The sequence below is a fragment of the Mauremys reevesii genome, linkage group 25, assembly GCF_016161935.1.
Source record: "Mauremys reevesii isolate NIE-2019 linkage group 25, ASM1616193v1, whole genome shotgun sequence".
NCBI classification, from domain to species: Eukaryota; Metazoa; Chordata; order Testudines; family Geoemydidae; genus Mauremys; species Mauremys reevesii.
The window spans coordinates 7040666-7065035 of record NC_052647.1 but is presented as its reverse complement, the minus strand read 5'-3'; the positions used below and the strand labels follow the sequence as shown (position 1 = coordinate 7065035).

The 24370-nt window shown below is 56.8% G+C and overlaps 1 protein-coding gene across 2 annotated transcripts in view; it reads left to right on the top strand.

Moving 5' to 3' along the window:
* Nucleotides 1-869: 869 nt before the first annotated feature.
* The window catches only part of LOC120391382 (adhesion G protein-coupled receptor E5-like), a 1047477-nt gene continuing 1023976 nt past the window's right edge, over nucleotides 870-24370 (top strand). The window contains exons 1-4 of one of the 2 annotated variants that reach the window (XM_039515024.1): nucleotides 870-902; nucleotides 3988-4082; nucleotides 5886-5942; nucleotides 7227-7364. In XM_039515024.1, the coding sequence (XP_039370958.1) occupies nucleotides 4052-4082; nucleotides 5886-5942; nucleotides 7227-7364 (226 nt within the window). In that variant the 5' untranslated portion in view covers nucleotides 870-902; nucleotides 3988-4051. The remainder of the gene's footprint in view (nucleotides 903-3987; nucleotides 4083-5885; nucleotides 5943-7226; nucleotides 7365-24370) is intronic. The other variant, XM_039515025.1, reaches the window with a different exon arrangement.

Below are 24370 nucleotides of genomic sequence, written 5' to 3'. Positions count from 1 at the left end.
GGACACCGGGATGGGAGGACTGGAGAGCCCCAAGTGCTGAGGAGTCCCTCCCTTGAAGAACCTGCCATATGGGACCATCAACAAGGACCATCTGTCGGGAATCAGGGCCTGCAGCAGAGCCAGTCTCCAGGCAACCTAACGAGCTCAGGTAGCCTGTACCAAGCTGACTGATTGGTGGGAAGGGTCAGCAGAGAGGCTCTTAAGCCCAGCAGTGGCAGTTCAGTAGCTGCTCAAAGCTTTTGCCCACAGCTGTGGTAGCTCCGGCCTTGGTCCAGCCCAGCTCCTGCCTTGTCCCTCCCCAGGTAACCTGGTTTTGACCCTCAGCTCCAATTCCTCATCTCCAGCTTTGGCTCCGACCCCAATTCTGACCCTGGGTTCTGACTCCTGGCTCCTGCCCCTGGCTCTGACCCTTGGTGCTGGCATTTGGCGCCTGGCTGTGACCCGCAGCTCTGGTTCTTGGCTGCAGGTCCTGCTCTGACCACTAGACCTGACCACCCACATCCCGCTCTCTGACACCATCAAACATGGATAGTCGCTAGCTGCCTCTTCCATCTTCTTCCTGTGTTAACCCTGTTACTACGGCACCACCTGGAACGGGACTGATGTTCTGTCTGTGTCTCCAAGACAACAGCTGCAGCCAAGAGCTATAATCACAGCTGAGACTTGGACATCACCATCTCACTCATAGGGAGCCGCACTGTGAGCTGGATGAAGATGTGTTCTTCTGTTTGTTTCTGTTAAGAAGAAAGTGATTCAGGCATTACAGCTGCACCACCTTAGATGACTGCTTACAGCAAGACTCATTAACAATCCCAGGACACTGATATCTCTGAGCATTATGTCAGCAACCAGCCACTCAGTATGGGCACCTCTTCAGTTTTACTGAATGCAGGATTAAAAAGGTTAGTTGTGTCCAGATCCTTCACACCAGTTAATTTTAATAAGAGGGAAGGAAACTGTCCCGAATAGGGAAATAACAGATAAGTTAACAGATAAAGAATATTTAGATAAGTTAGATCTATGCAATTCGGCAGGGCCTGATGAAATTTACCCTAGAGTACTTAAGAAACTTGCTGAAGCAATCTCTGAATCAGTGATTGTCTTACAGAACTCCTGGAGGGTGGGTGAGGTTCATAGCAAGGGCAAACTTCAAAAAAAGGAGCTCTAAGGGAAGTATAGACCAGCGAACCGATCTTAAATACGCAGAAAGATACTGGAACAAATGATTAATCTACCAATGTATTAAAAGCTAGAGGATAATAGGTGAGAAGTACGAACCAACATGAATTTGTCAAGAACAAGCGGGGCGGCTCTAGGCACCAGCAAAGCAAGCACCTGCTTGGGGCAGCCCATTTTCAGGGGCAGCAGAACCAACAGGGGGCTCTGGGAGCTGTAGTTCCTTGGTTAGCTCCCTGCCTATAGAGCCAGTCCCGGAGCAGGGAAAGAACTACATTTCCCAGCATTCCCTTGGTCACTACCAACTGGAAAGGAAGGAGGGGGACCTCATGCGGCAGCGTGCTGTGAGTGCTGTGAGTGGTAGGGAGACCATACTTTAACATTCAAAAAACAGGACACTCCAGGGGGAGGGAGGGGAGCCCCCCCCGCCACCATCCACTCCCTCCGACTGCCCCCCCCAGAAACCCCAACCCATCCAACTCCCCCCCCGCTCCCTGATCACCCCCTGCCGGGACCACTGCCCCTAACTGCCCCTTGGGACCCCAGCCCCTACCTAAACCTCCCTTCTCCTTGTCCCCAACTGCCCACTCCTGCGACCCCCAACTTCCCCTAGGACCTCACCCCCTACCTGTCCCCTGACAAACCCCTGGGACTCCCATGCCTATCCAACCGCTGCCTGTCCCTTGGCTGCCCCCTGAACCTCTGCCCCATCCAACCCCCTGCTCCCTGTCCCTGACTGCCCCCGAACCGTCACCCCTTCTCCAACCCCCCAGCCCCCTTACTGTGCCACTCAGACAAGCATGTCTGGCTCCACGCAGCACCAGACACGCTGCTGCATACATGCTGCCGTGCTCCCCCGCAGAGCCCACAGCCCCCCCGCACACACACACCCAGCACCTGCCTTCCAGATTTGAACACCTCAAAATTCAGGAGTGCTCAAGCTCAGTTTGGGCAGCTGTTACTTTATTTCTCCCAGATCAAATATACTGATCCACTGTAACTTGCTGTAGAAAAACTAGGATAAAATTGAGCAAGAAATGCTTCCCAGTGGTTATTAGGATTGGAATTGCTATTTTCAACAGCCATTGCCTTTTTGTTTGTTTGTTTGTTTGTTTAAAAGGAAGACAGTGATATTGCATTGGCAAATTCCCCCTAGAAAGAAAGAGTGGAACAAAAGAATAATAAAGGCACCTCAACTTTTCCTCATTTATATAGGACAGTCTTATAATATGCATCCAGATATCCTCCAATCGCACAAGCTGAAAATTGTTCCACTTTACTGCAGCTCTGTAACCATATGGGACCCAATCCTGTCTGTGTTTTGTGCACATCCAAAATTCCTGCTGAATGACCCGCCCTGGGAGCGAGTTACCAGTGACTCAGGGCTGCGGCGGAAGGAGGGTACAGGTGGGGGGAGAGGAGAGCCCAGGGTTGGGGTGGCAGGAGGTGTGGGGGGGCACTGGTGGGGGGGAACGGGGAGCCCAGGGCTGGGGCGGCAGAGGGGTGGGGAGGGCACTGGTGGGGGTGGAAAGGGAAGCCCAGCGCTGGGATGGCAGGGGTGTGGTGGGGGGGAGAGCCCAGGGCTGGGGCGGCAGGAGGATACGGGGGGGAGCCCAGGGCTGGGGCGGCAGGTGGGTGCAGGGGGGAGCCCAGGGCTGGGATGGGGAGCAGCCAAAATTTCTTTTGCTTGGGGCGGAAAAAAAACCTAGTGGCGTCCCTGAGATCAAGTCCTGACAAACAAACATTATATCCTTCTTTGATTGGGTACCATGTCTAGTGGATTGTGGGGGAAGAGGTTGACATGATGTATCTTGAATTTAGTAAGTCTTTCAACACAGTCCCACATGACATTTTCCTACTCAAACTAAGGAAATATGAACTAGATGAAACTACCACAAGGAGGGTGCAAAGCTAATTGGAAGTCATTACTTGCAGGGGAGGGATGGGGACTGACTGGCTCGGCAGCAACACTGCAGAAAAGGGTGTGAGGTTTCTGGTGGACCACAAATGGAATGTGAGTCTGCAGTGTGATGCTATTGAAAAAAGGCAAATGTCAGGTGACTGTTCTCCTCTACTCAGCGCGGGAGAACCGTGTCCAGGTTTGGGTGCTGCGCTTCAAGAAAGATGAGGACAAATTGTACAGAGTCCAGAGGAGAGCAACAGAAATCATCCGAAGTTTAGAAAACATGACCTGTGAGGAAAGGTTGAAAGAATTGGGCATGTTTTGTCCAGCGACAAGACAGCTGAGGGAGAACATGATAACAATCTGCAAATATGCAAATTGTTGTTATAAAGAGGACTGTGATCAATTGGTGTCCGTGTCCACCAAGGGTAGGACAAGAAGGAATTGCCTTAGTGAGCAGCAAGGGAGATTTAGGTTAGATATTAGGAAAAACTTTCTAAGGATGGTTCAGCACAGGAACAGGTGACCTAGGGAGGCTGTGGAACCCCTGTTATTGGGGGGTTTAAGAACAGGTTGGACAAAGACCTGCCAGGGATGGTCTAGGTGCACTTGGTCCTGCCTCAGCGCATGGGGATGGATTGTTTGACCTTCTGAGGTCCCTTCAACCCCACATTTCTGTGATTCTGCGAAGTGGTGCTAGGCCCTCTGCACTGTGGTCAGTTTTCCCCATAGGTACTCAGGAAAGTAAATGCTTATGGGGCTGGGAGAAGTGGTAGGGCAGAAGGAAGGCGAGCAGGGTGTGCTGAGAAGACAGTGCTTTCCTGTGTGCACAGTGCAGTGCTGTGGGTTGATACAACATAATGCAACAGGACATGAGTTGACTTGGCTTCCTGTCTAATTTCTCAAAGATAAGGAGGCTGCAAAGCTCAGAATCCTCAGATCTTGACCTGCCCTGACAGCATCTGAGCCACCATGGGAACCCGAGGTGACGTGTATCCATTGGGTGAGTGGAACAAAGTCCATGGGCTGAACACAGTTGGGGCTAGGAGAGTCTGGGGGGCCCACAGGTCTCTCTGCACTGGGGCTGGAAGGTGAATGTTCCAGCTCAAGAAGACAGTCGCGCTAACTCTCATCTAGCTAGAAATAGAAGTGTCACCGTGGAGACAGGAACATAAGAACATAAGAACATAAGAACGGCCGTACCGGGTCAGACCAAAGGTCCATCTAGCCCAGTATCTGTCTACCGACAGTGGCCAATGCCAGGTGCCCCTGAGGGAGTGAACCTAACAGGCAATGATCAAGTGATCTCTCTCCTGCCATCCATCTCCATCCTCTGACGAACAGAGGCTAGGGACACCATTCCTTACCCATCCTGGCTAAAAACTGGCCGCCTTTGAGTGCGTACCTGCGGTCTTCGACGGGATCATAATCGGGGCAGGGAGCCTCTCTTGTTACTTCCTCAACTGCAGCCACATGTCAATTTTTGCATGCCAGCTGGGTCAGAGCAAGCCTGGGTATTTCTCCTTGAGCTAGAATTTACCCCTAGGCATACGCTACATTGGTGTAACATGCAATTTCCTCGGCTGCCTCCAGTGTTCATGTTGCACCAACTGAGACTCCCTCCAGACTCACTGAATTGCCCTTAGGTTTACTGGGCCAGTTTCCTGGCACTGGCTGAGATGGGCTCATCTGAGATGGGTTTACTCTGAGACCAGAGCACAGAGAGGTCAAAGATGGTGTCAGGCTGAGTCCCCACTCTGGCACCTCAAGTGCAGGAAGTTGGGGCCCACAAGAGTTTTAAAAAATTAATACTGGCCACTCCAGGCTTGTATTACACCCTCAAGGTTACAGCTTTTCTCTGACCTTGGCTTGGTAAAGAATGCAAAAAATGCAAAAAAAACCCTTTGAACTCAGGAAGGAGAACTTGGGAATTCCTCCCTGTGGGGTACCCTCAAGCCCTTTCATCCCCCTCCCCCTTTGGGGAAGAGCTTGTGGGCTCTGGGCAGATCCCGGCACAAGGGGCAGGGCTGGATTTCCGATTAGGCACAGGAGGCATGTGCCTAGGGAGGCCACATTCTATGGGGCACCTAAAAATTCAAATTTTGTCGCTCCCAGGTCCCAGCAGGGGGCAGGGCCGGCTGAGGGGGAGACAGCCCCACACAGCCCTGCTGCTGGAGCGCTCCTCCCTCCGCCCGGCAGACAGCGTCACCTCCCAGGGGGGCAGTGAGTGTGGGCCGGGGGGCAGGGCTTGGGAGAGTGGGTCTCGGCGGGAGTTCATGGGGCAGCTCTGGGCAGAGGGGGTGGGGGGCACTGGGCGGAGGGGCGCTGGGCGGCAGGGCACCTAAAATTTAAAAGTGGCGGGGTTCAAACACCACCTGTGGTGGTTAAGAGCTTACGGGCAGCAGGGGAACCCTTCAGCTCCCGGCTGACTCCAGGCAGCAGGGCCCCCAGAGCTCCAAGGCGGGGGGGACGACCACTGAGCCCCTGTGCCTAGGGGCGCCCTAAGTATAAATCCGGCCCTGACAATAAGGGCTCCTGGTCTTTGTTGCTCATATACACAATAAAAGACCCAGTTGCCCAGGCCAAAAGTCCAGTTCCCAACTGGAACCAGTTAAAAATATGACCAGGGATCCCAGCTGGGGCTGATTTCCCAGAGCACCAGGTTTCTGCATTTTTAATTCCACCATCGGCAGGGCCCTGACTGGCCATTGGCCCGGGATTGGCAGGACTGGGGCGTCTGGGGGCGTGTGCAGCTGAGTAGCGGTTACCATCTGCCCAGGGGCCTCACCCTGTCTCTGCCTTCCAGGGCTCTGCATCGCCCTGTGCCTGTGGGGCACCGTGGCCCAGAATCATGGTGTACAAGGTAAGACTGACTCCTCCTGGCTAACCTTCCCCAGCGCTCCCGGCTGCCCGGGGTCTCCGGCCTCCGCCCCCTCCGGTCCCATTCCCTTGTGGGAGGAGAGCAGAGTCAGGGGTCTGGGGAGCCGGGAGCAGCCCCTTGGTGTGGGCGTCTTGGGGTGGGTTTACAGAGCACGGTGGGGGTGTGCAGGGGAAAGGAGAAGGCCCCTCTGTAGCCCTCCCCTTCCCTTCCCAGCCCCGTGGCCAGCAGAGAATAGACACCGGGGCCCAGGGCTCTACGCTGGGGGCTGGAGTGAGGGGCAGGTCCCCTTTGTAGCCAAGGGCCGGGTTACTGACCAGCCCGAATCAAACCCCTGATGGCTCAGATGTTAGAAGTGGCACTTGTTGGTGCCCCCCCCCAAATCAGGCTGAACTGAAACCTGGGACCCACGTGCCCAGCTGGGGGATGTTTGGGATCCAGACTCTGCGCCCCGAGTCCAGCTCTGCTGTGAATCCCAAGATGGGATTTGGGCAAATTCCCATTGACCCACTGGGGTCCCCCAGTGCTGCACCCCCCTGCTCCGTCTGCTCCCACCCCAAGCCCTGCAGCCGGCTAAGCTGCACTGGGATCCTTCCCCTCACGCTGGCCAGAGGGACAGATCCCAGCGGAGCCCCAAACACCGGGCAGCTAAAGGATCCAGGAGCCCCCGTAGGCAGGTCACAATCTGGGTCATGGGAGGCAGCTCATGATCCAAACTAGCCTCGCGCCCGATTCCGCTCTCAGTCAATCCAGAGCAGAGCTGGGCAGGGATTTCCCAAGGAACCATTTTTTGCCAGAAAATGCCGATTTGGTTCAGAGGAATGTTTGGTTTTACTCGGGGGAAAAAATTGCATGGGGGGGTGGGGCCGCAGGGAATGGAATAATTTTCAAAACTAAACAAATCCCGTTTTCCAGTTTGAAGCAAGGTTTCGGTTTCAAATTGATGCTAATGAGAGTAACGACGACAGCAACAAAAAGGAAAAAAATTGGGTGAGATCCAAAACGTTTCACTTGAAGCGACGCCCGGCTCCGGGGGCTCTGCCTGTCTGTGCCGGGGGCACCCTGGGGAGCCAAGGCCTCCTGTGCAGCCGATGGCAGCTTATGGCCAGGCGGTGGATGGCGTCGGAGCTGTTTGCCAGGCACCGAGGGATGAAAATCAGCGAATGGGGCGTGTGAAAGGAGTCGATTCCCCTGTGTGTGTGTGGGAGGGGAGTTGGGGGGAGCCGCTCTGAACTGGCTGACCCTGCCCAGCTGTTCCTGCCCCTGCAGGTACCACTGGGGACTGCAACAGCCATATGCTGTGCCCAGCAGACGCCAAGTGTGTGAACAGCACCCACTGCACCTGCCTGGATGGATACCGGCCAAGGGGGAATCGCTTCTTCACCGACCCAACAGAGACCTGTGACGGTAACGGGGCTCCCACGTTGTCCTGGGGGGGCTGGGACAGAGCAGGGCATTGAGGGCCGGAGCAGCCAATTCCACTGACTCCAGGGCCTGCTGGGGGTGCTCAGCCCGGCTGGGGAATGAGGGGGGGCAGCAGCTCGGGTGAAGGCCGCCCTCCTGGGGATCGAACCGGGGCCTCCAGAGTGAGCAGCAGGAGCCAGGAGTGTTGGGCTCTGTGAATGGGGCACAGGGAAGGGGGGGCCCATCACACTGACCCACCTAAATCCCAGCCTGGGCCCTAATCAGCCCCTGGGTGTCCAGGGGCAGAGGGGCCCCATGGGAGTGTTAGGCCTGAATAAAGATGTAGCACAAAAAACAGTTATGCCAACCTGACTGAAGTCAGGCTAACAAGGGCTTCTGGGTAATCCTGGAGTGAAAAATACTTAGAAGTAGCATGTCTCACAAAGCCCTGGGAAAAAGTGAGATAAGTGAGGGGTTCCATTCCCGGCATAGTACCAGCTGTGCTGGGTTAGGAACAGTTCGTTTGAGGAACTGATAAGGAGCCAGCCTCCCTGTATTCACTCCCTGTTTCTGTCTTAGGTCCGTTCTTAACTCCTGTCTTCCAGTTTCTGGTGCTTGGCAACCATGCTGATAAGAAAGTTGCTGGGGCATCACGACTTGCTTACATTATAAAGAAAGATAGATGTGCTTTGTTACTAGGGTTTGTTACTAACCAAAGGGGGGTGGGATATCGGTTGTGTGAAATGAATAATCTGTGATGCGACGGAACTGTCCATATAACCTATACTTAGTTGTAAAGGAGGAGGCTGGTTCTCTCTGGAGACGAGCTGCTCTCTATTGATGTGCGCACTTGTCAATAAAGAGCTTTTGATCGGACCTTGCTGGTGTTGCCTGTCTCTCTGCGGTCAGACAATGAACTTCACTGTTGGGGTTTGAGTCCCTGACAGGAGCAGAATGGGGCAGCCGTGGCTGTACTCCCCCTTCCCCGCCCCCGCTCGCAGGAATCTAAGGAAGTGGGGGACAGAGGTGAGGCAGCTTGTCACACACACACACACACCCAACACACAGGGATCCCGGAGCCCCAGGGGGAGTCTTCCCACCCTCCCCTCACATGGGGGATCTGGTGTTTGTGGGGCCGAACCCCCCATACCTGGGACAGGAGGCTCGGGGGGGGGGGGCTGTTTCCGACATTCCAACAGCAGAAATGCGTAACTGAGAATCCGGCCCTTAATCACTAACTGCTCAGAGCCCCGGTCGCCTGGGTCCTGTCACCCAGCTCAGTGCGGGGGTGGGGAGGGTGATACAGGGAATGTCTCCCTGCCAGGACTGTACACAGTGTCCCCTCTTGCATTACAGATATTAACGAGTGTCTGGGGCCGAGCCAGCCAGACTGCGGATGCTACGCAGACTGCATCAACTTGGCTGGGAGTTACTACTGCCGCTGCACCGATGGCTACAAGCCCAGCTCTGGGAAAGCCAACTTCACGCGCGCGAGTGAGAACAGCTGCCAGGGTGAGCTCTCTCCTGGCCCCCACCTGCTGAGACCCCCTCTTGCACACACAAATGCTCGTTCCAGGCCTGGTGCTGCACCGGGGCTGCTGCCGGCTTTGGCAGTGGCCCGAGGGCGTCAGCAAGGCTGTGATGAGACGTGACCCTCGCCTGCTCCCACAGAGCTTGGGGCCGGGCTCACCCCTGTGCCTGGCGCTTGGATGGGGAATAAACCCTTAGGGTTAGAAACAGACCCACGGAGCAAATTCCTTGTGCTGCAGAGATGCGCTGGGGAAAGGGGAGGGGACCCTCGCTGGCCCCAGCACAGAGCATCTGGGCTGCTCGTGTCCCCCTGACCCTGGGAGGGGCCTCATGTATCAACCATGGAAATAGCACCGTGCGCTCTGCCCCCTATGGGCCCTGGGGAGGAGAGAATAGCCACAGCACAGTGTGCCCCAGCCATGCCCCCGATCCTCCCCCTGGGTCCTGGGGCGCAGGGAATAGCTGCAGTGCTCAGCCCCGGTCTCGGCCCCTACATCAGGGGCTAGGAGCAGGGTGGGTGCAGGACCCTGACAGCAGCGCCCCACCAGCTGGGGTGGCCCCTTTTGCAGGGTGGGGGATTCCCCAGTGGCTGTTCCGCTGCCAGAGCAGCCTAGTGCCACCTGATCGTAGCTGAGAATCAGGCCTGTGATTGTTAAGCTGCCTGGGGGCCCGGTCGCCTGGGTCCCATCACCCAGCTCAGTACAGGTGGATGCTACAGGAACATCTCCCTGCCAGGACTGTACAGAGCGTCCCCTCTTGTGTTGCAGATATTGACGAGTGTCAGGGCCCGAGCCCGGCAGACTGCGGACCCCACGCAAACTGCACCAATAGGCCTGGGACTTACTACTGCACCTGCAACGATGGCTACGAGCCCAGCTCTGGGAAAGCCAACTTCACGCACGCGAGTGAGAACAGCTGCCAGGGTGAGCTCTCCCCTGCCCCCACCTGCTGAGACTCCCCCTCGCACACACAAATGCTCCTTCCAGGCCTGGCGCTGCACTGGGGCTGCTGCCGGCTTTGGCAGTGGCCCGAGGCCTCAGCGAGGCTCTGATGAGACGTGACCCTCGCCCAGGCTCTCTCAGAGGTCCAGAGAGGCGCAGGACACTTCCAGCTGTTGAGGCCCCAGCCATAATAAACATACAAAATGACGACACATGAAAACAAAATAAGGCACCAAAAAAAGAGTGAGACGTAATTTGATTTTTTTATATTTATAACAAATGCTTTTGGAGCCTTTTTCTGTGCAAATGCACTAATTACTGAGGAAAAATCTCGCTGTCATGCAGTGTCACAGCTGACGTTAAGCGTGGGGAGCCCATTCACACGCTCCTGTCCCATAGCTGAACGGGGATAGTTCTTTCCCTGCTTCAACACGTTGAAGGTGCCTTCACCTGAAGCCACTGACACAGGCAAACTGACAAAAACACACAATATCTATGAACATTTTTAACTCTTTAATATGACAAAATCTATATCAGTTAACAAAAAAATTATGTCTTACCAAACCACATCTTATTTTCTTGAATTTGCAGCTCTAAGCTGAGAGAAGGTGGGTCACGTTGATTTTGGTCCAATAAGGACGCTCATAAAAACAAGTTGCAAAACTTATCAAATGCCACAAAATTAAGTGTCTAAATTTGAGTCCCCTTTGAACTTGCGGCCCAGGCCAAATGGCCTTTTGGCCCCTCTCTGATAGGCCGTGGCCTTGTCTGCTCCTACAGTACATGGGGCCAGGCTCACCCCGTGCCCGACGCTTGGATGGGGAATAAACAGACCCACAGAGCAAACTCCTTGTGCTGCAGAGATGCGCTGGGGAGAGGGGAGGGGACCCTCGCTGGCCCCAGCACGCAGCATCTGGGCTGCTAGTGCCCCCCTGAGCCTGTGAAGGGGCCTCGTGTCTGGGCCATGGAAACAGCACCGTGCGCTCTGCCCCCACGGGCCCTGGGGAGGAGAGAATAGCCACAGCACAGTGTGCCCCAGCCACGCCCCTAATCCTCCCCCATGGGTCCTGGGGCACAGGGAATAGCTGCAGTGCTGGGCCCCGGCCTCAGCCCCTACATCAGGGGCTAGGAGCAGGGTGGGGGCAGGACCCCGACAGCAGCTCCCCACCAGCTGGGGTGGCCCCTTTTGCAGGGCAGAGGAATCTCAAGTGGCCGTTCCGCTGCCATTGCAGCCTAGTGCCGCCTGAGCGTAGCTGAGTCAGGCCTGTGATTGTTAAACTCCCAGGGTCCCAGTCGCAATGGACCCATCACCCAGCTCAGTACAGGTGGGTGATACAGGAACGTCTCCCTGCCAGGACTGTACAGAACATCCCCTCTTGTGCTGCAGATATTGACGAGTGTCAGGGCCCGAGCCCAGCAGACTGCGGACCCCACGCAAACTGCACCAACGAGCCTGGGAGTTACTCCTGCACCTGCATCGATGGCTACGAGCCCAGCTCTGGGAAAGCCAAGTTCACGCACGCGAGTGAGAACAGCTGCCAGGGTGAGCTCTCCCCTCCTCCCACCTGCTGAGACCCCCCCTCGCACACACAAATGCTCCTTCCAGGCCTGGCGCAGCACCGGGGCTGCCACCGGCTTTGGCAGTGGCCCGAGACATCAGCGAGGCTGTGATGAGACATGACCCTCGCCTGCTCCCACAGAGCCTGGGGCCGGGCTCACCCCTGTGCCCGGTGCTTGAACAGGGAATAAACCCTCGGAATTAGAAACAGACCCACAGAGCAAACTCCTTGTGCTGCAGAGATGTCCTGGGGAGAGAGGAGGGGACCCTCACTGGCCCCAGCACACAGCATCTGGGCTGCTAGTGCCCCCCTGAGCTGGGAAGGGGCCTCGTGTCTGGGCCATGGAAATAGCACCGTGCACTCTGCCCCCTATGGGCCCTGGGGAGGAGAGAATAGCCACAGCACAGTGTGCTCCAGCCACGCACCCGATCCTCCCCCATGGGTCCTGGGGGGCAGGGAATAGCTGCAGTGCTGGGCCCCGGCCTCGGCCTCTACATCGGGGGCTAGGACAGGGGTGGGCAAACTTTTTGGCCCGAGGGCCACATCGGGGTCCAAAACTGTATGGAGGGCCGGGTAGGGAAGGTTGTGTCTCCCCAAACAGCCTGGTCCCTGCCCCCTATCTTCCCCCTCCCACTTTCTGCCCCCTGACTCCCCCCCTCAGAACCTCCGACCCATCCAACCCCCCCTGCTCCTTGTACACTGACCGGACCCTCCCAGGACCCCATGTCCCAAACTGCCCCCCTGGGAACCCACCCCCTATCCAACCCCCCCTGCTCCCTGTCCCCTGACTGCCCCGAACCCTATTCACACCTCCGCCCCCGACAGGCCCCCTGGGACTCCCACGCCTATTCACACACACCCTGTTCCCTGTCCCCTGACCACCACCCCCGACTGCCCCATCCAACTGCCCCCTGCCCACTGTCCTCTGACTGCTCCCCTGGACCCCCTGCCCCTTATCCAACCCCCCTGCTCCCCGCCCCCTTACCATGCCGCTCAGAGCATCAGGAGACTGGCAGCCACACCTCCCGGAGCGCTGGTGGCATGATGAGCTGAGGCTGCGGGGGAGGAGGGACAGCAGGGGAGGGACCAGGAACTAGCTTCCCCGGCCGGGAGCTCAAGGGCCAGGAAGGATGGTCACGCGGACCGGATGTGGTCCACGGGCTGTAGTTTGCCCACCTCTGGGCTAGGAGCAGGGTGGGTGCAGGACCCCTACAGCAGCTCCACACCAGCTGGGGTGGCCCTTTTTGCAGGGCAGAGGAATCTCAAGTGGCCGTTCCGCTGCCATTGCAGCCTAGTGCCGCCTGAGCGTAGCTGAGAGTCAGGCCTGTGATTGTTAAACTCCCAGGGTCCCAGTCGCAATGGACCCATCACCCTGCTCAGTACAGGTGGGTGATACAGGAACGTCTCCCTGCCAGGACTGTACAGAACATCCCCTCTTGTGCTGCAGATATTGACGAGTGTCAGGGCCCGAGCCCAGCAGACTGCGGACCCCACGCAAACTGCACCAACGTGCCTGGGAGTTACTACTGCACCTGCAGCGATGGCTACGAGCCCAGCTCTGGGAAAGCCAAGTTCATGCACACAAGTGAGAAGAGCTGCCAGGGTGAGCTCTCCCCTGGCCCCACCTGCTGAGATCCCCACATCGCACACACAAATGCTTGTTCCAGGCCTGGCGCTGCACCGAGGTTGTTACCGGTTTTGGCAGTGGCCCGAGGGCTCAGCGAGGCTGTGATGAGATGAGACCCTTACCTACTCCCACAGAGCATGGGGCTGGGCTCACCCCTGTGCCCGGTGCTTGGACAGGGAATAAACCCTCAGGGTTAGAAACAGACCCACAGAGCAAACTTCTTGTGCTGCAGAGATGCGCTGGGAAGAGGGGAAGGAACCCTCACTGGCCGCAGCATCTGGGCTGCTAGTGTCCCCCTGAGCGTGGGAAGGGGCCTCGTGTATGAACCATGGAAATAGCACCGTGCGCTCTGCCCCTATGGGTCCTGGGGAGGAGAGAATAGCCACAGCACAGTGTGCTCCAGCCACACCCCTGATCCTCCCCCATGGGTCCTGGGGGGCAGGGAATAGCTGCAGTGCTGGGCACCAGCCTCAGCCACTACGTCAGGGGCTAGGAGCAGGGTGGGTGCAGGAAGCCGACAGCAGCTCCACACCAGCTGGGGTGGCCCCTTTTGCAGGGTGGGGGATTCTCCAGTGGCCGTTCCGCTGCCAGAGCAGCCTAGTGCCGCCTGAGTATAGCTGAGAACCAGGCCTGTGATTGTTAAGCTGCTGGGGGCCCAGTCGCCTGGGTCCCGTCACCCGGCTCAGTGCGGGGGTTTGGGGGAGGGTGATACGGGGAATGTCTCCCTGCCAGGACTGTACAGAGCGTCCCCTCTTGCATTACAGATATTAATGAGTATCTGGGGATCGCTGGAACACCTACCAGGGTGAGCTCTCCCCTGGCCCCCACCGCACCCTCCTCAGTTCCCCCCACCACACACACACACACATCCCTGGGCTCATTCCAGGCCTGGTGCTGCACCAGAGGCTGCTGCCAGCTGCAGCAAAGACACCTGATCCACTCACCAGGGCTGTGATCAGCTGTGACCTTCAACCTCTGCCCCAGCGTGTGGGGGCAGGATCTCCCCTGCCTCGGTGTTTGGATTGGGAATAAACCCCTAGGTTTGCAGGGGGGGGGCGCCGGAGAGATGGGTGGGGCCCTCGCTGTCCCCTGCACACAGAATCCAGGCTGCTAGTGCCCCTGAGCCTGGGAAGGGGCCTCGTGTATGGTCCACGTACAGCACAGTGCGCTCTGCCCACTATGGGCCTGGGGGGCAGGGAATAGCCCCAGCGCAGGGCATCCCGGCCACGCCCCCAATCTCCCCCTCCCTCAGGGCTGGGAGCAGAGCCTTTTCCAGCCCCACACTGACAGGGAGCTCCCTGGGTGGGAGGGTGTTTCCTAGGGGCCATTATGCCCCCTTAGGCAGCCAGGGCGGCCTGACCGGAGAAGGGGCCGGGGCGTTCCAGGCCCTTGTTTGCGATGTTCAGCCGGTAGTTAGAGCTTGTGTCAAGTCCCAGCCAGCCGTTCCCATGGAAACTGCCCATTACACCCCCATTTGAGGGGCGCAGAGCACCGGGCCCGTAGCACTGGGAGATCTCAGGAGCCCATTGGTTCAAACGCTTCCCCTGGCAGAGACCTCGCCCAGCCGTTCCTGCGCCAGCCCCAGGCCGCGTGGGATAACCCCAGCCAGTGCCCTGGGGCGGGTCTAGGCACAAGAAGAAATCAGCGCCACAGGGATCTCAGCCAGCGTCCCGGGGATTGTGCGGGGATAGCTGGTATCGGGAGTCGTGTGGAGAATCCCTAGGGCTTGTCCTCGGGGGGGATTGATGGCGATCGCTGTTCTCTTTGGAAGCGCACTGATTATTCCAGACCAGAGTGTCCGGACGGGGAGCGATTCCACAGGAGCTGTTACCCTCAATATCTCCATGTACTTAAGCCACTAGAGACACCCAATCTCAGAGCTCCCTGCAACTCAAAGTGAGTTTGAAAGCAGCGGGACACCCGTGTGCCCGAGGGAGGGGAGAGTTCTGGCCGCACCACCGAGAACCCAGCACATGGCCCCTCTTCTCCAGCAGACAGAGCGTCAGAGCTGGGGAAAGCGCTTTGGAGCAGCGGCTGTGCTGTGGCTGGATGTGTGTACAGCACCTGGCACCACGGGGCCCCGGCTGCAGCGCTACCCACTATAAACATCCCAATTGCACCAGGACGGGATGGATAAGGACGCTGGAAGCTCCGTTCTCAGTCCGCATGGACCCTTGGAAGCCTTCGGGGGCAGAACCCGATTGTACGTCGTTTCCAGAATAAAGCAGGTTCTGGAAACGCGGCGCTGCCTTGGTGCTGTCAGGAGAACCCGCGAGTGTCGCAGGGTCGAGGGGCGGAGGAGGCAGCACTTGGCAGGATGCAGCCGGTAGGTTCTGACAGGTTCAGTCTGCCCCGGGAGCAGCTCAGCCTCTGAAGAGACAAAACCATGGCACCGGCCAGGCTGAGACACAAGTAACGTGGCACTTGCACAGCACAGATGGGATCAGAGCTGAGGCCCATCTAGCCTGGTATCCCGGCTCCAACGGGCCAAAACCAGATGCTGCAGAGGATGGTGGAAGAGCCCTGCAGTGGCAGCCGGGGGATAATCTGCCCTCACGTCCTGGTCTCTAATACTCAGCTGGGCTGAAGCCCCACAGCAGGAAGTTTTCTCTCTCTTCCCAAGAGTTTGTGCCCTTTAACTATGATCTTATCTGGCTGTTCTCATCATCCGTAGGAATGTCCAGTCGCTCCTTGAATCTTGCTAAATTTTTGGCCTGAGGGACTCCTGTGGTGAGGAGTTCCACTGGCTAATCGCACATTGCGTAAAACAGCCTTTCCTTGGCTCCGTTCCGAATTTCCCGTCTTCTCACTTCCCTGACTGGCCCTGGCTCTCGTGTTATGAGGTGGGGAGAAGAGAAGCTCCCCATCTCCCTTCTCTATCCCCGTCAGGCATTTATAGCATCTTAACACGTCCCCTCTTAGGTTCACTCCAAGGTGACAGTCCCAGTCTTTACAGTCTCTCTCCATAGAGGGTTTTTCCAGGCCCCTGATCATTCTCATTGCCTGTCTCTGAACCCCTCTGGTTCTGCACTGTCCTGTGTGCAAGGGGGTGCCCAGGGCAGCTCGTGGGGTGCAGAGGAGGTCACCCCATTGACTGATATCCAGACATTAGACCAGCCTTCATGTTATTCTCTATCCCCTTCCTCCAAAGCAGCTCCCCATTTGTCCCCTCCAGGGGCGGGCGGCTCATTCAGGCATTGCCGTCTGCACTGATATTGCGGCACTGGGCATCGCCAGATCCACTTGGGAGCTTTAGCAAGCAGCAGGCGCGTGTCCCGGCAGGGCTGCGTTTCCCTTCCCGGATGGAGCGGCTCATTCCGGACAATAGCCACTTGCTGCCATTCGCTGACCCAGTCACTGAACCCCTGGCTCTAACCAGCCCCGTCTCCCCAGCGCACGGTGCATGTCGGATGCCTGGATTATCCCCCAGCAGCGTCCCCCAGTGCCCAAGGTCCAGCTCCTAGATCAGCCTGACCCAGTGCTTTCTCTCCCCTTACAGACATTGACGAGTGCCAGCGAAACGCCACAATCTGTGAGCCCCACGGGAACTGCATCAACATGCCAGGGAGCTACATGTGTAAATGCAGTTGGGGATTTGGGAAGAGTCAAAAGGATACATCTCAGATCTGCACAGGTACAACGGGAGCTGGACAAAGTCATGGCAAAGGCATGATGTTTCTGGCTTTTCTGCAGTGTTGTTAACTCCTGGCGTTGCCTTAAAGCCCCACCTCCCAGAGTCACGTGATTCTGCTTTTGTCTAAAATCAAAATTAGGGCCTGGCCCACATGGTGGAGGAAAAACTGCCAAACTTTACACTGGGGTGACTGACAAAATGAAGCCAAAATGGATTTTTAAAAAAAAATCTCGTAATTTTTAAACCAAGCTTGTGACTTTTTTGCAGCCTAGCTCAGGGTTTGGGGCTTTTATTGATTGCTTGGCATTGGTGATGCTGTTAATGCACCGTCACTGAGCTTACCCAGGATCTCTGACACTAACCAGCATTCATGGATGGTGAAACTAACCAGGTTGCCCTGAGGTCTCGCTCTTTCTCTGCGCCACACCCGGGCAAAGTGTCTGTTCTGACTCCCAGCCTGTTTTGCAAATTGGAAACTGAGCCCAGGGACTGAAGGTCGCCATGTCTCTTGCCAGGCTGCCTAACTCCACCGAGGCATGAGCGTAGGGCACTGGGGATGTCGTTAGAAGCGGCAACATCCCCCCAAACCTGCAGCTGCAGTCAGAGATCGTCCCTGCTCTGCTTCTCCATCTCTCATTGCCCCAGACAGGACTGCAGGCTCCCCAGGGGCTGGCTGGCCGGAATGAGTGCATCTCTGCATATACAGGCCGGGTCCCTAGGTAGAAAACCCCACTCCCTGCACGGGGTGAGTGACCCCGCTGCACCATGGAGCCCCAAAATCCCCCGTGTATCCCCCTTTGCCCGGCACCTGGCGCTACCCGCGTTGGCAGCCTGGCGGGTGCCCGGCCCCCCAGCGTTTGGCTAGATCACGGCAGGGCTCTCTGTGCCTGGGCAGGGCGGGGCCCGTATGTCAGATCAAACTCTCCACAGCGGTGAAAGGCCCCAGGAGCCAGCGAGGGCAGTAAAGTCCCCTCCGTTTGGGGCCAGATTGGTGACCCACTGGGTGGTGACTCCATCTGGGGCTATGCTGGGGGTCAGACTGGGAGGGTCGCTTCTGGCCTCGGCTTCCACAGGCTGGATCGGCAGCGAGTGTCGAGCTGACGTCATCCGTCTGAGGGTTCAGTGGATTCACCCCGCAGGGCCCTGGGCCTGGTGGTCACAGCAGGGTCCGGGAATGGATGTTGGGCCGCTGCTCACTGTGCAGTGTTAGGAATAGGGGGATCCCCTGGATCCAGCTGGCTTCCAAACAACCCATTTACCAGCCGTGCAGGGCCTGGCTGCATGTCGGGGTCTGCGGGCTTCTGCCATAGACCCCCGTGAGAGCCACCAGAGAGCAAAGAAACTAGATTAAAGGGACATCACCCAATTCCCCTGCACTCCCCTGGGCGCAGCCCACCCACCCTTCTTCTAGTGCTCCAGGGGAGGGGAGGGGCTGGGTGTATCCCGAACAGGGAGGGGACCCATGGGGCTGGGGTCTGTAACGCTGAGTGTGGTGCCCCCTTCTGGCGACTAGCTCCAGTTCAGCGCCACCTTTCTTCTCCTCCACCATTGCAGCTCCCGGAGTCGCGGCTGCCCCGTGTCTCGGCCGTCCGGCCAGGTCACGCTGGGATCCCCATTCTGGGGGAGCCTTTCAAAGTCAGACCCCTCTGTCCTATGCCTGCTAGCGAAACCCTTCCTCCGGGCTCCTAGCCCCCCCTCGGGGCTTCCTAGCCCCCCTCGCCTCAGGCCCCCACCACTGGGCCCAGCCCTCAGGCTGTAGAGAAGCCCCACCTGTCCCCTCCCAGGCGAGATTCCTTCTAGCCAGCGCCCTGCACGCAGCCTGAGTCACTTCCCCTTTGCAGCTTAACTGGCTGATCGGGCTCCCCCTTAACCCTGCTCTGTCAGGGCTGGTGCAGGGGGGAGATCGCAGGGTCCTGGTCTGGAAAAGGTTGGGCCCCCGATCTGGGGGTGCGGGAGGGGTTGTGCTGCAGGGATTGGGGCCCTGCAAGTAGCAGGGAAGAAAGGAGAATAGAATGGGGGGGGGGTAGATGGAGCAGACAGACTGACTGACAGACCACGCCCCCTGCAATGGGTGGGGGGTGTCTCCATGGTCCTTTGCCCCCATGTGCCCCCAGCTGTGCTGTGTGCAACCCCCCTCCCCCGCTTTCCCCTCTCAGACATCAACGAGTGCAACAAGACCCCAGATATCTGTGGCCCCAACGCCACGTGTATCAACACCATCGGGAGCTACCGGTGTGAGTGCCGGGCCGGCTACGTCCCCTCCAACAGGAACATGACCCTGTGCCAAGGTGGGTCCTGCCACGGGGGGCATGGAGGGGGCACCTGGGGGGCTGGGCAGGGCCTGGGGTTACACAGGCAGAGGTTTTGCCCGAGGGGGCAGGGAGCTGGGAACTGGTCTGGGATGTTGCGCCAGCCCCCTGCCCCCCATGGACGGGGTCCCTCTGGGTCTCAGCCCTGGCCAGGGGGAGCTCAGCCTCCAGGCCCTCCCCTCCCCCAGCCCAGCCTGTCCATCCACTGGGGTGTTTCCGGTTGTCTCAGAGCCACAGGCACCAGCGAGCCCAGGTCTGACTCTGGGAGCGGAGCAGGGGCTGTGCCAGGGCCAGGCCGGGATTACACCAGAGCCAGGCCGGGGAGGGGTGAGCAGGGCTGCCGGGGGCAGGTGTCTCTTCCCTGGGGCTGCCAACTGTCTAATCACACGAACCCAAACACGCTTCCCTGCCCCTCCTCCGAGGCCCCTGCACCGCCTGTTCCATCCCTCTCCCTCCCCCGCTCACTCTCTCCCACCCTCACTCACTCTCCCCAGGCTGGGACAGGGGGTTGGGGTGTGGGAGGGGGTGCAGGCTCCAGGTCAAGCCTGGGGAATGGGGTTGGAGTGCGGGGGATGGGGCGCAGGCTCTGGGATGGGGCTCAGGGCTCAGGCAGGGGGTTGGGGTGCGGGAGGGGGAGCGGGATACAGGCTCTGGGAGGGAGTTTGGGTGCCAGAGGGGGCTCAGGTGGCGCTTACCTAGGGCAGCTCCTGGTCGGCAGCGCAGCGGGGCTAAGGCATGTGGAAAGGTGGGTTCTCCCCAGTGGGCAGAGGCGTCTGTACCCAGCAGGTCTCTCTGCAGAGCAGATGGAAACACGCCAAGAAGCCTCAGAAACGGGAGCAGGAGGGACAGGCAAAGCCAAGTATAAATGGAGGGGAGAGAGAGAGACAGAGTGAGACGGGGAGGAAGGGAGGGAGTTTTGTAGCAGCCGCATGTTAAATTATTGGCAGCACAGGACTGGCATGTGCGCAGAGAGCAGCCAGCGGGGCTGGGAAGAGAAGGCGATTTTCCCCCAGGCAGGAGTGAGTTGAGATGAAAATCTGATATGAAAACGCTAACGTCTGCTCCTCTCTTCCCATCGCTCCAAGTCCCCAGCATTAACTCCAGCCCTGAGTTTGAGGGAATCAAAGAGATGTGCAGGAATTTCTCTCTGCAGGTACGTTTGACCCCATCATTCATTTGTTGGGGATTTTGCCCTGTGTTTTTTTACCACCAATATGGAAATTCCCAGACAAAAACCTTTGCTGTTGGTATTACGGTGACCCCTGTAAACCCCATCCAAGATCAGGGCAATTCTGTGTTTGTTTCTTTCATCGCTGGGACTCAATCCTCCTCATCCCTCTAGTAGAGCGGAAGAATTACTTCTTGTCCCTTCTTGTGCTAATACAGGGCTTCTCAAACTGGGGGTTGCTACCTCTCAGGAGGTCATGAGGTTATTACATGGTGGGTTGCAAGATGTCAGTCTCCACCCCAAACCCCACTTTGCCTCCAGCATTTATAATGGTTTTAAATTTTAAAGACAGTGTTTTTAATTTATAAGAGGGGTCACACTCAGAGGCTTCCTATGTGAAAGGGGTCACCAGTAGAAAAGTTTGAGAACTACTGTGTAAATACATCCCAGAATGAGGTTTGGGTTTTTTTGCAACAGCATTACACTGTTGACTCTTATTTAGCTTGTGATCCATGGCTTCATGGTCTGGGATAATGCCTTGGGAGGGTTGGGAGGGTACTTCAGCCAGGCTGAGAAAAAGATCCTGGTTGTTGGGGAGAACGGAGATCTGTGTGCTCTCTGCAAGCTTGTCCTCCTCGTCCTCCTCCTCATCTTCCCCGTCTGCAGAATCCTGAGGCATGGCTGAGATTACCCCCTCCTCGGAATCCACGGTCAGGGGTGGGGTAGTGGCGGCGGCCCCCCCCTAGAATTGCATGCAGCTCAGCGTAGAAGTGGCATGTCTGTGGCTCTGCCCCAGACCTTCCATTTGCTTCTTCAGTTTTCTGGTAGGCTCGTCTGAGCAACTTAAATTTCACGCGGCACTGTAGTGAGTCCCTATTGTGGCCTCTCTCCATCATGCCCTTTGAGATTTTTTCAAACATTTTGGCATTTCGTCTTTTGGAACGTAGTTCTGCTAGCACTGAATCCTCTCCCAATACAGCGATCAGATCCAGTACCTCCCGTGCAGTCCATGCTGGAGCTGTTTTTCGATTATCAGACTGCATGGTCACCCGTGCTGATCACCTCTGCACGCTGGGCAAACAGGAAATGAAATTCAAAAGTTCGCGGGGCTTTTCCTGGCCAGTGCATCTGAGTTCAGATTGCTGTCCAGAGCAGTCACAATGGTGCACTGTGGGATACCGCCCGGAGGCCAATACCGTCGAATTGCGGCCACACTAACCTTAATCCAAAATGGCAATACCGATTTCAGCGCTACTCCCCTCGTCGGGGAGGAGTACAGATATCGATATTAAGAGCCCTTTATATCGAAATAAAGAGCTTCGTTGTGTGGACGGGTGCAGCATTAATTCGGTTTAACGCTGCTAAATTCAAAATAAACTCGTAGTGTAGACCAGGTCTTATTTAGCTTGTGATCCATTATGACCCCCAGAGCCCTTTCCGCAGTGCTCCTTCCTAGGCAGTCAGTTCCCATTTGGTATGCGTGCAACTGATTGTTCCTTCCTAAATGGAGAACTTTGCATTTGTCCGTCTTGAACTTCATCCTATTTACTTCAGACCATTTCTCCAGTTTGTCCAGATCATTTTGAATTTTAGTCCAATCCTCCAAAGCACTTACAAGCCCTCCCATCTTGGTATCGTCTGCAAACTTTCTAAGTGTTCTCTGTATACCATTATCTAAATCATTGATGAAGATATTGAACAGAACCAGACCCAGCATTGATCCCTGTGGGACCCCACTTGATACGCCCTTCCAGCTTCACTCTGAACCACTGATAACTACTCTCTGGGAACGGTTTTCCAACTAGTTATGCACCTACCTTAAAGTGGCTCCATATAGGTTGTATTTCCCTTGTTTGTTTATGTCACATGAGACAGTGTCAAAAACCTCACTAACGTCAAGATATACCATATCTACTGCTTCCCCCCAGCCACAAGGCTTGTTACCCTGTCAAAGAAAGCTGTCAGGTTGATTTCACAGGATTTATTCTTGACAAATCCATGCTGACTGTTACTTATCACCTTATTATCTTCTAGCTGTTTGCAAATTGATATTGAACCTTCTAAAACTTCTGTAGCTTTGCTAGTGGCTGGTCTGCAGACTTACACCCCCATTGTCTTCCTGCAGGAGAGCATTGAATCTACAGATCATGTACTCTGATTTCTTCTGCTGATTTTCATGCTGTTTCTTTCCAATATGCACCTGCACGTCTCTCTGCATCTTCTTTCACTTCCTCTTTCCTCTCTCCCATGAGCACTACATCATCTGTAAAAGGCAGGTGCCAGGGGACTCCTCTCTGGCTGCTTTCTGTCAATGCACCCAGCACCCATGTGAACAAAAAGGGGCTTAGTCCCAAGCCTTGATATATTCCAGCTGTTACTAGAAACTGTTCCCTTTCTCCCCATGAACCTCTCGCTGTGGCAACAGCACCATCATACATGTCCTGGACACGTCTGATATAAAAGCTTTATTCACTCAATGAGGGGTGTCAGGATCAGGCCCCTGCATAAGGCAAACACCAATGTTGGTCGCCCTTCGGCGCCTGCAGAACTCACCCTCTGCCCTGGGTCTCTCTGCAGGGAAAGCGGAGCAGCAGAAGCAGCAGTTTTTGCTCTTTCTTTAATTCAACGTTAAACATTTCGATGTCCATGTGCGGAGACGGGAATGTGACCTTATCACTGGAGGTGAGAGGCTCCACCCCTTGAATGTGCCCTGCAGACTAGTGCCCCTGTGTGTGCCCCAGAGCCCTGCGTGCTGCTGTGCCGGGTTAGGAGTCTCACTGGGGGGGAGGGAGACATGTAGATACTCCTCAGAAAAGATCTGTGCCCTCCACTGCTGTGGGGAGGGGGATGCACCTTCTATTGGTGTTTGTGTGAGTGCAAGTTTGTGTTTGTCCACCCACATTTGCCCTCTAGTGTTCAAAACTGTTGTTGTTCATCAGAGGTGCTACACTGCTAACAGCTAATGAGGATTCTCCTTCAGCTCATCTGTCAGTGACCTGAGTGTTTCAGGCAGCAGGATCTGGGCTCTATCCCTGCCCTGCCAGACATTTCTGAGCAGCTGCCTGATGCAGCATAGAGACAGTCTAGGAAGCCGTGGGCTTGTGACAATGTTGTTCCCTGGCATCTGTAATTGGGGGATGGGGGAGCAGGAGCGAAGAAGGAAGGACAAAGGGTTCTAGCCCCAGTTAGCTTCAGGTTCCAGTGGGGCCCTGAGTCAGCGTCAGTGGACCCCCTTTGTAAAGGGCTCCCCCTCTGAGAGCACTGCAGCCCCCTGAACTGGCATTGGCTGTGATGCCCGACACAACCCTGGGAACACAGGGGACGTGGCACCTGAACCCCCGGACTCCTCGCTCCCAGGGATTTTTCTTTCCTGTCCCCAGAACGTGACTCTCCGTTTCAATGCCCTCCTGAACAGCACCTCCCTCTGGGACAGTGGAGACAAGGGGGAGGTGGGGTCGGCCGTGACAGTCCTGCTGCAGAGCGTGGAACGGGCCGCACTGGCCACTGCGCTCCGATCTCCGGAGAGGACAAGACAGGATGTGACGACGGAGTCTATGGGTGAGGGGGGACGTGCGGCTCTCAGCGCCACCTGCTGGCTGCCATGAGATACGGGGTTACACACTGTGCCCCAAATCCACTGGAAGTTAGAGCCTATATACCATTGTGATGTAAGCCTGTGTTCAGTACAGACACAGAACAGCACGGCCCCTGCACCAGGAAATATAACCCAGCCCCGCCAGTGCCCCCAGGAGCAACAGCAAAGCCTGAGAGGCGTTTAAATGTAATATTTGGCATTTCACCACTAGGGGCTGCCACGCTGAGCCAGGCGCCTCCCCCCACCCCCACTACTCCCCCTGCTGGGGGCGCAGCATCCCCAGGGAGACACAGCCAGAATGGGGGGAGGGGAGATGGGGGGGTGATCAGTGGAACTCGGGGGGGAGGGCACCAAACTTCCACCTCCCATAGTGCGAAAGAGCCCTGAAGCCCCCCAGCTCCAAGTGAAGTGGGAGGGGGGTGGATCTGGCCCAGAATGGACAGATTCCCAGGGAAGTGGTTTCACAGCGAGGGGCTCTGTCATTCCTCACCCCCACCCCCCGCAGCTATCCAGACGCGGCTCGTCACAGGGAACTGCAGCCAGCACAGCGAGGTCTTCACACTGAGCGCTCACGATGAGACGATGGACGTGAGCTGTGATACAATCACCGAGGCAGCCACACAAGGTACCATCCTGGGGAGGGCGA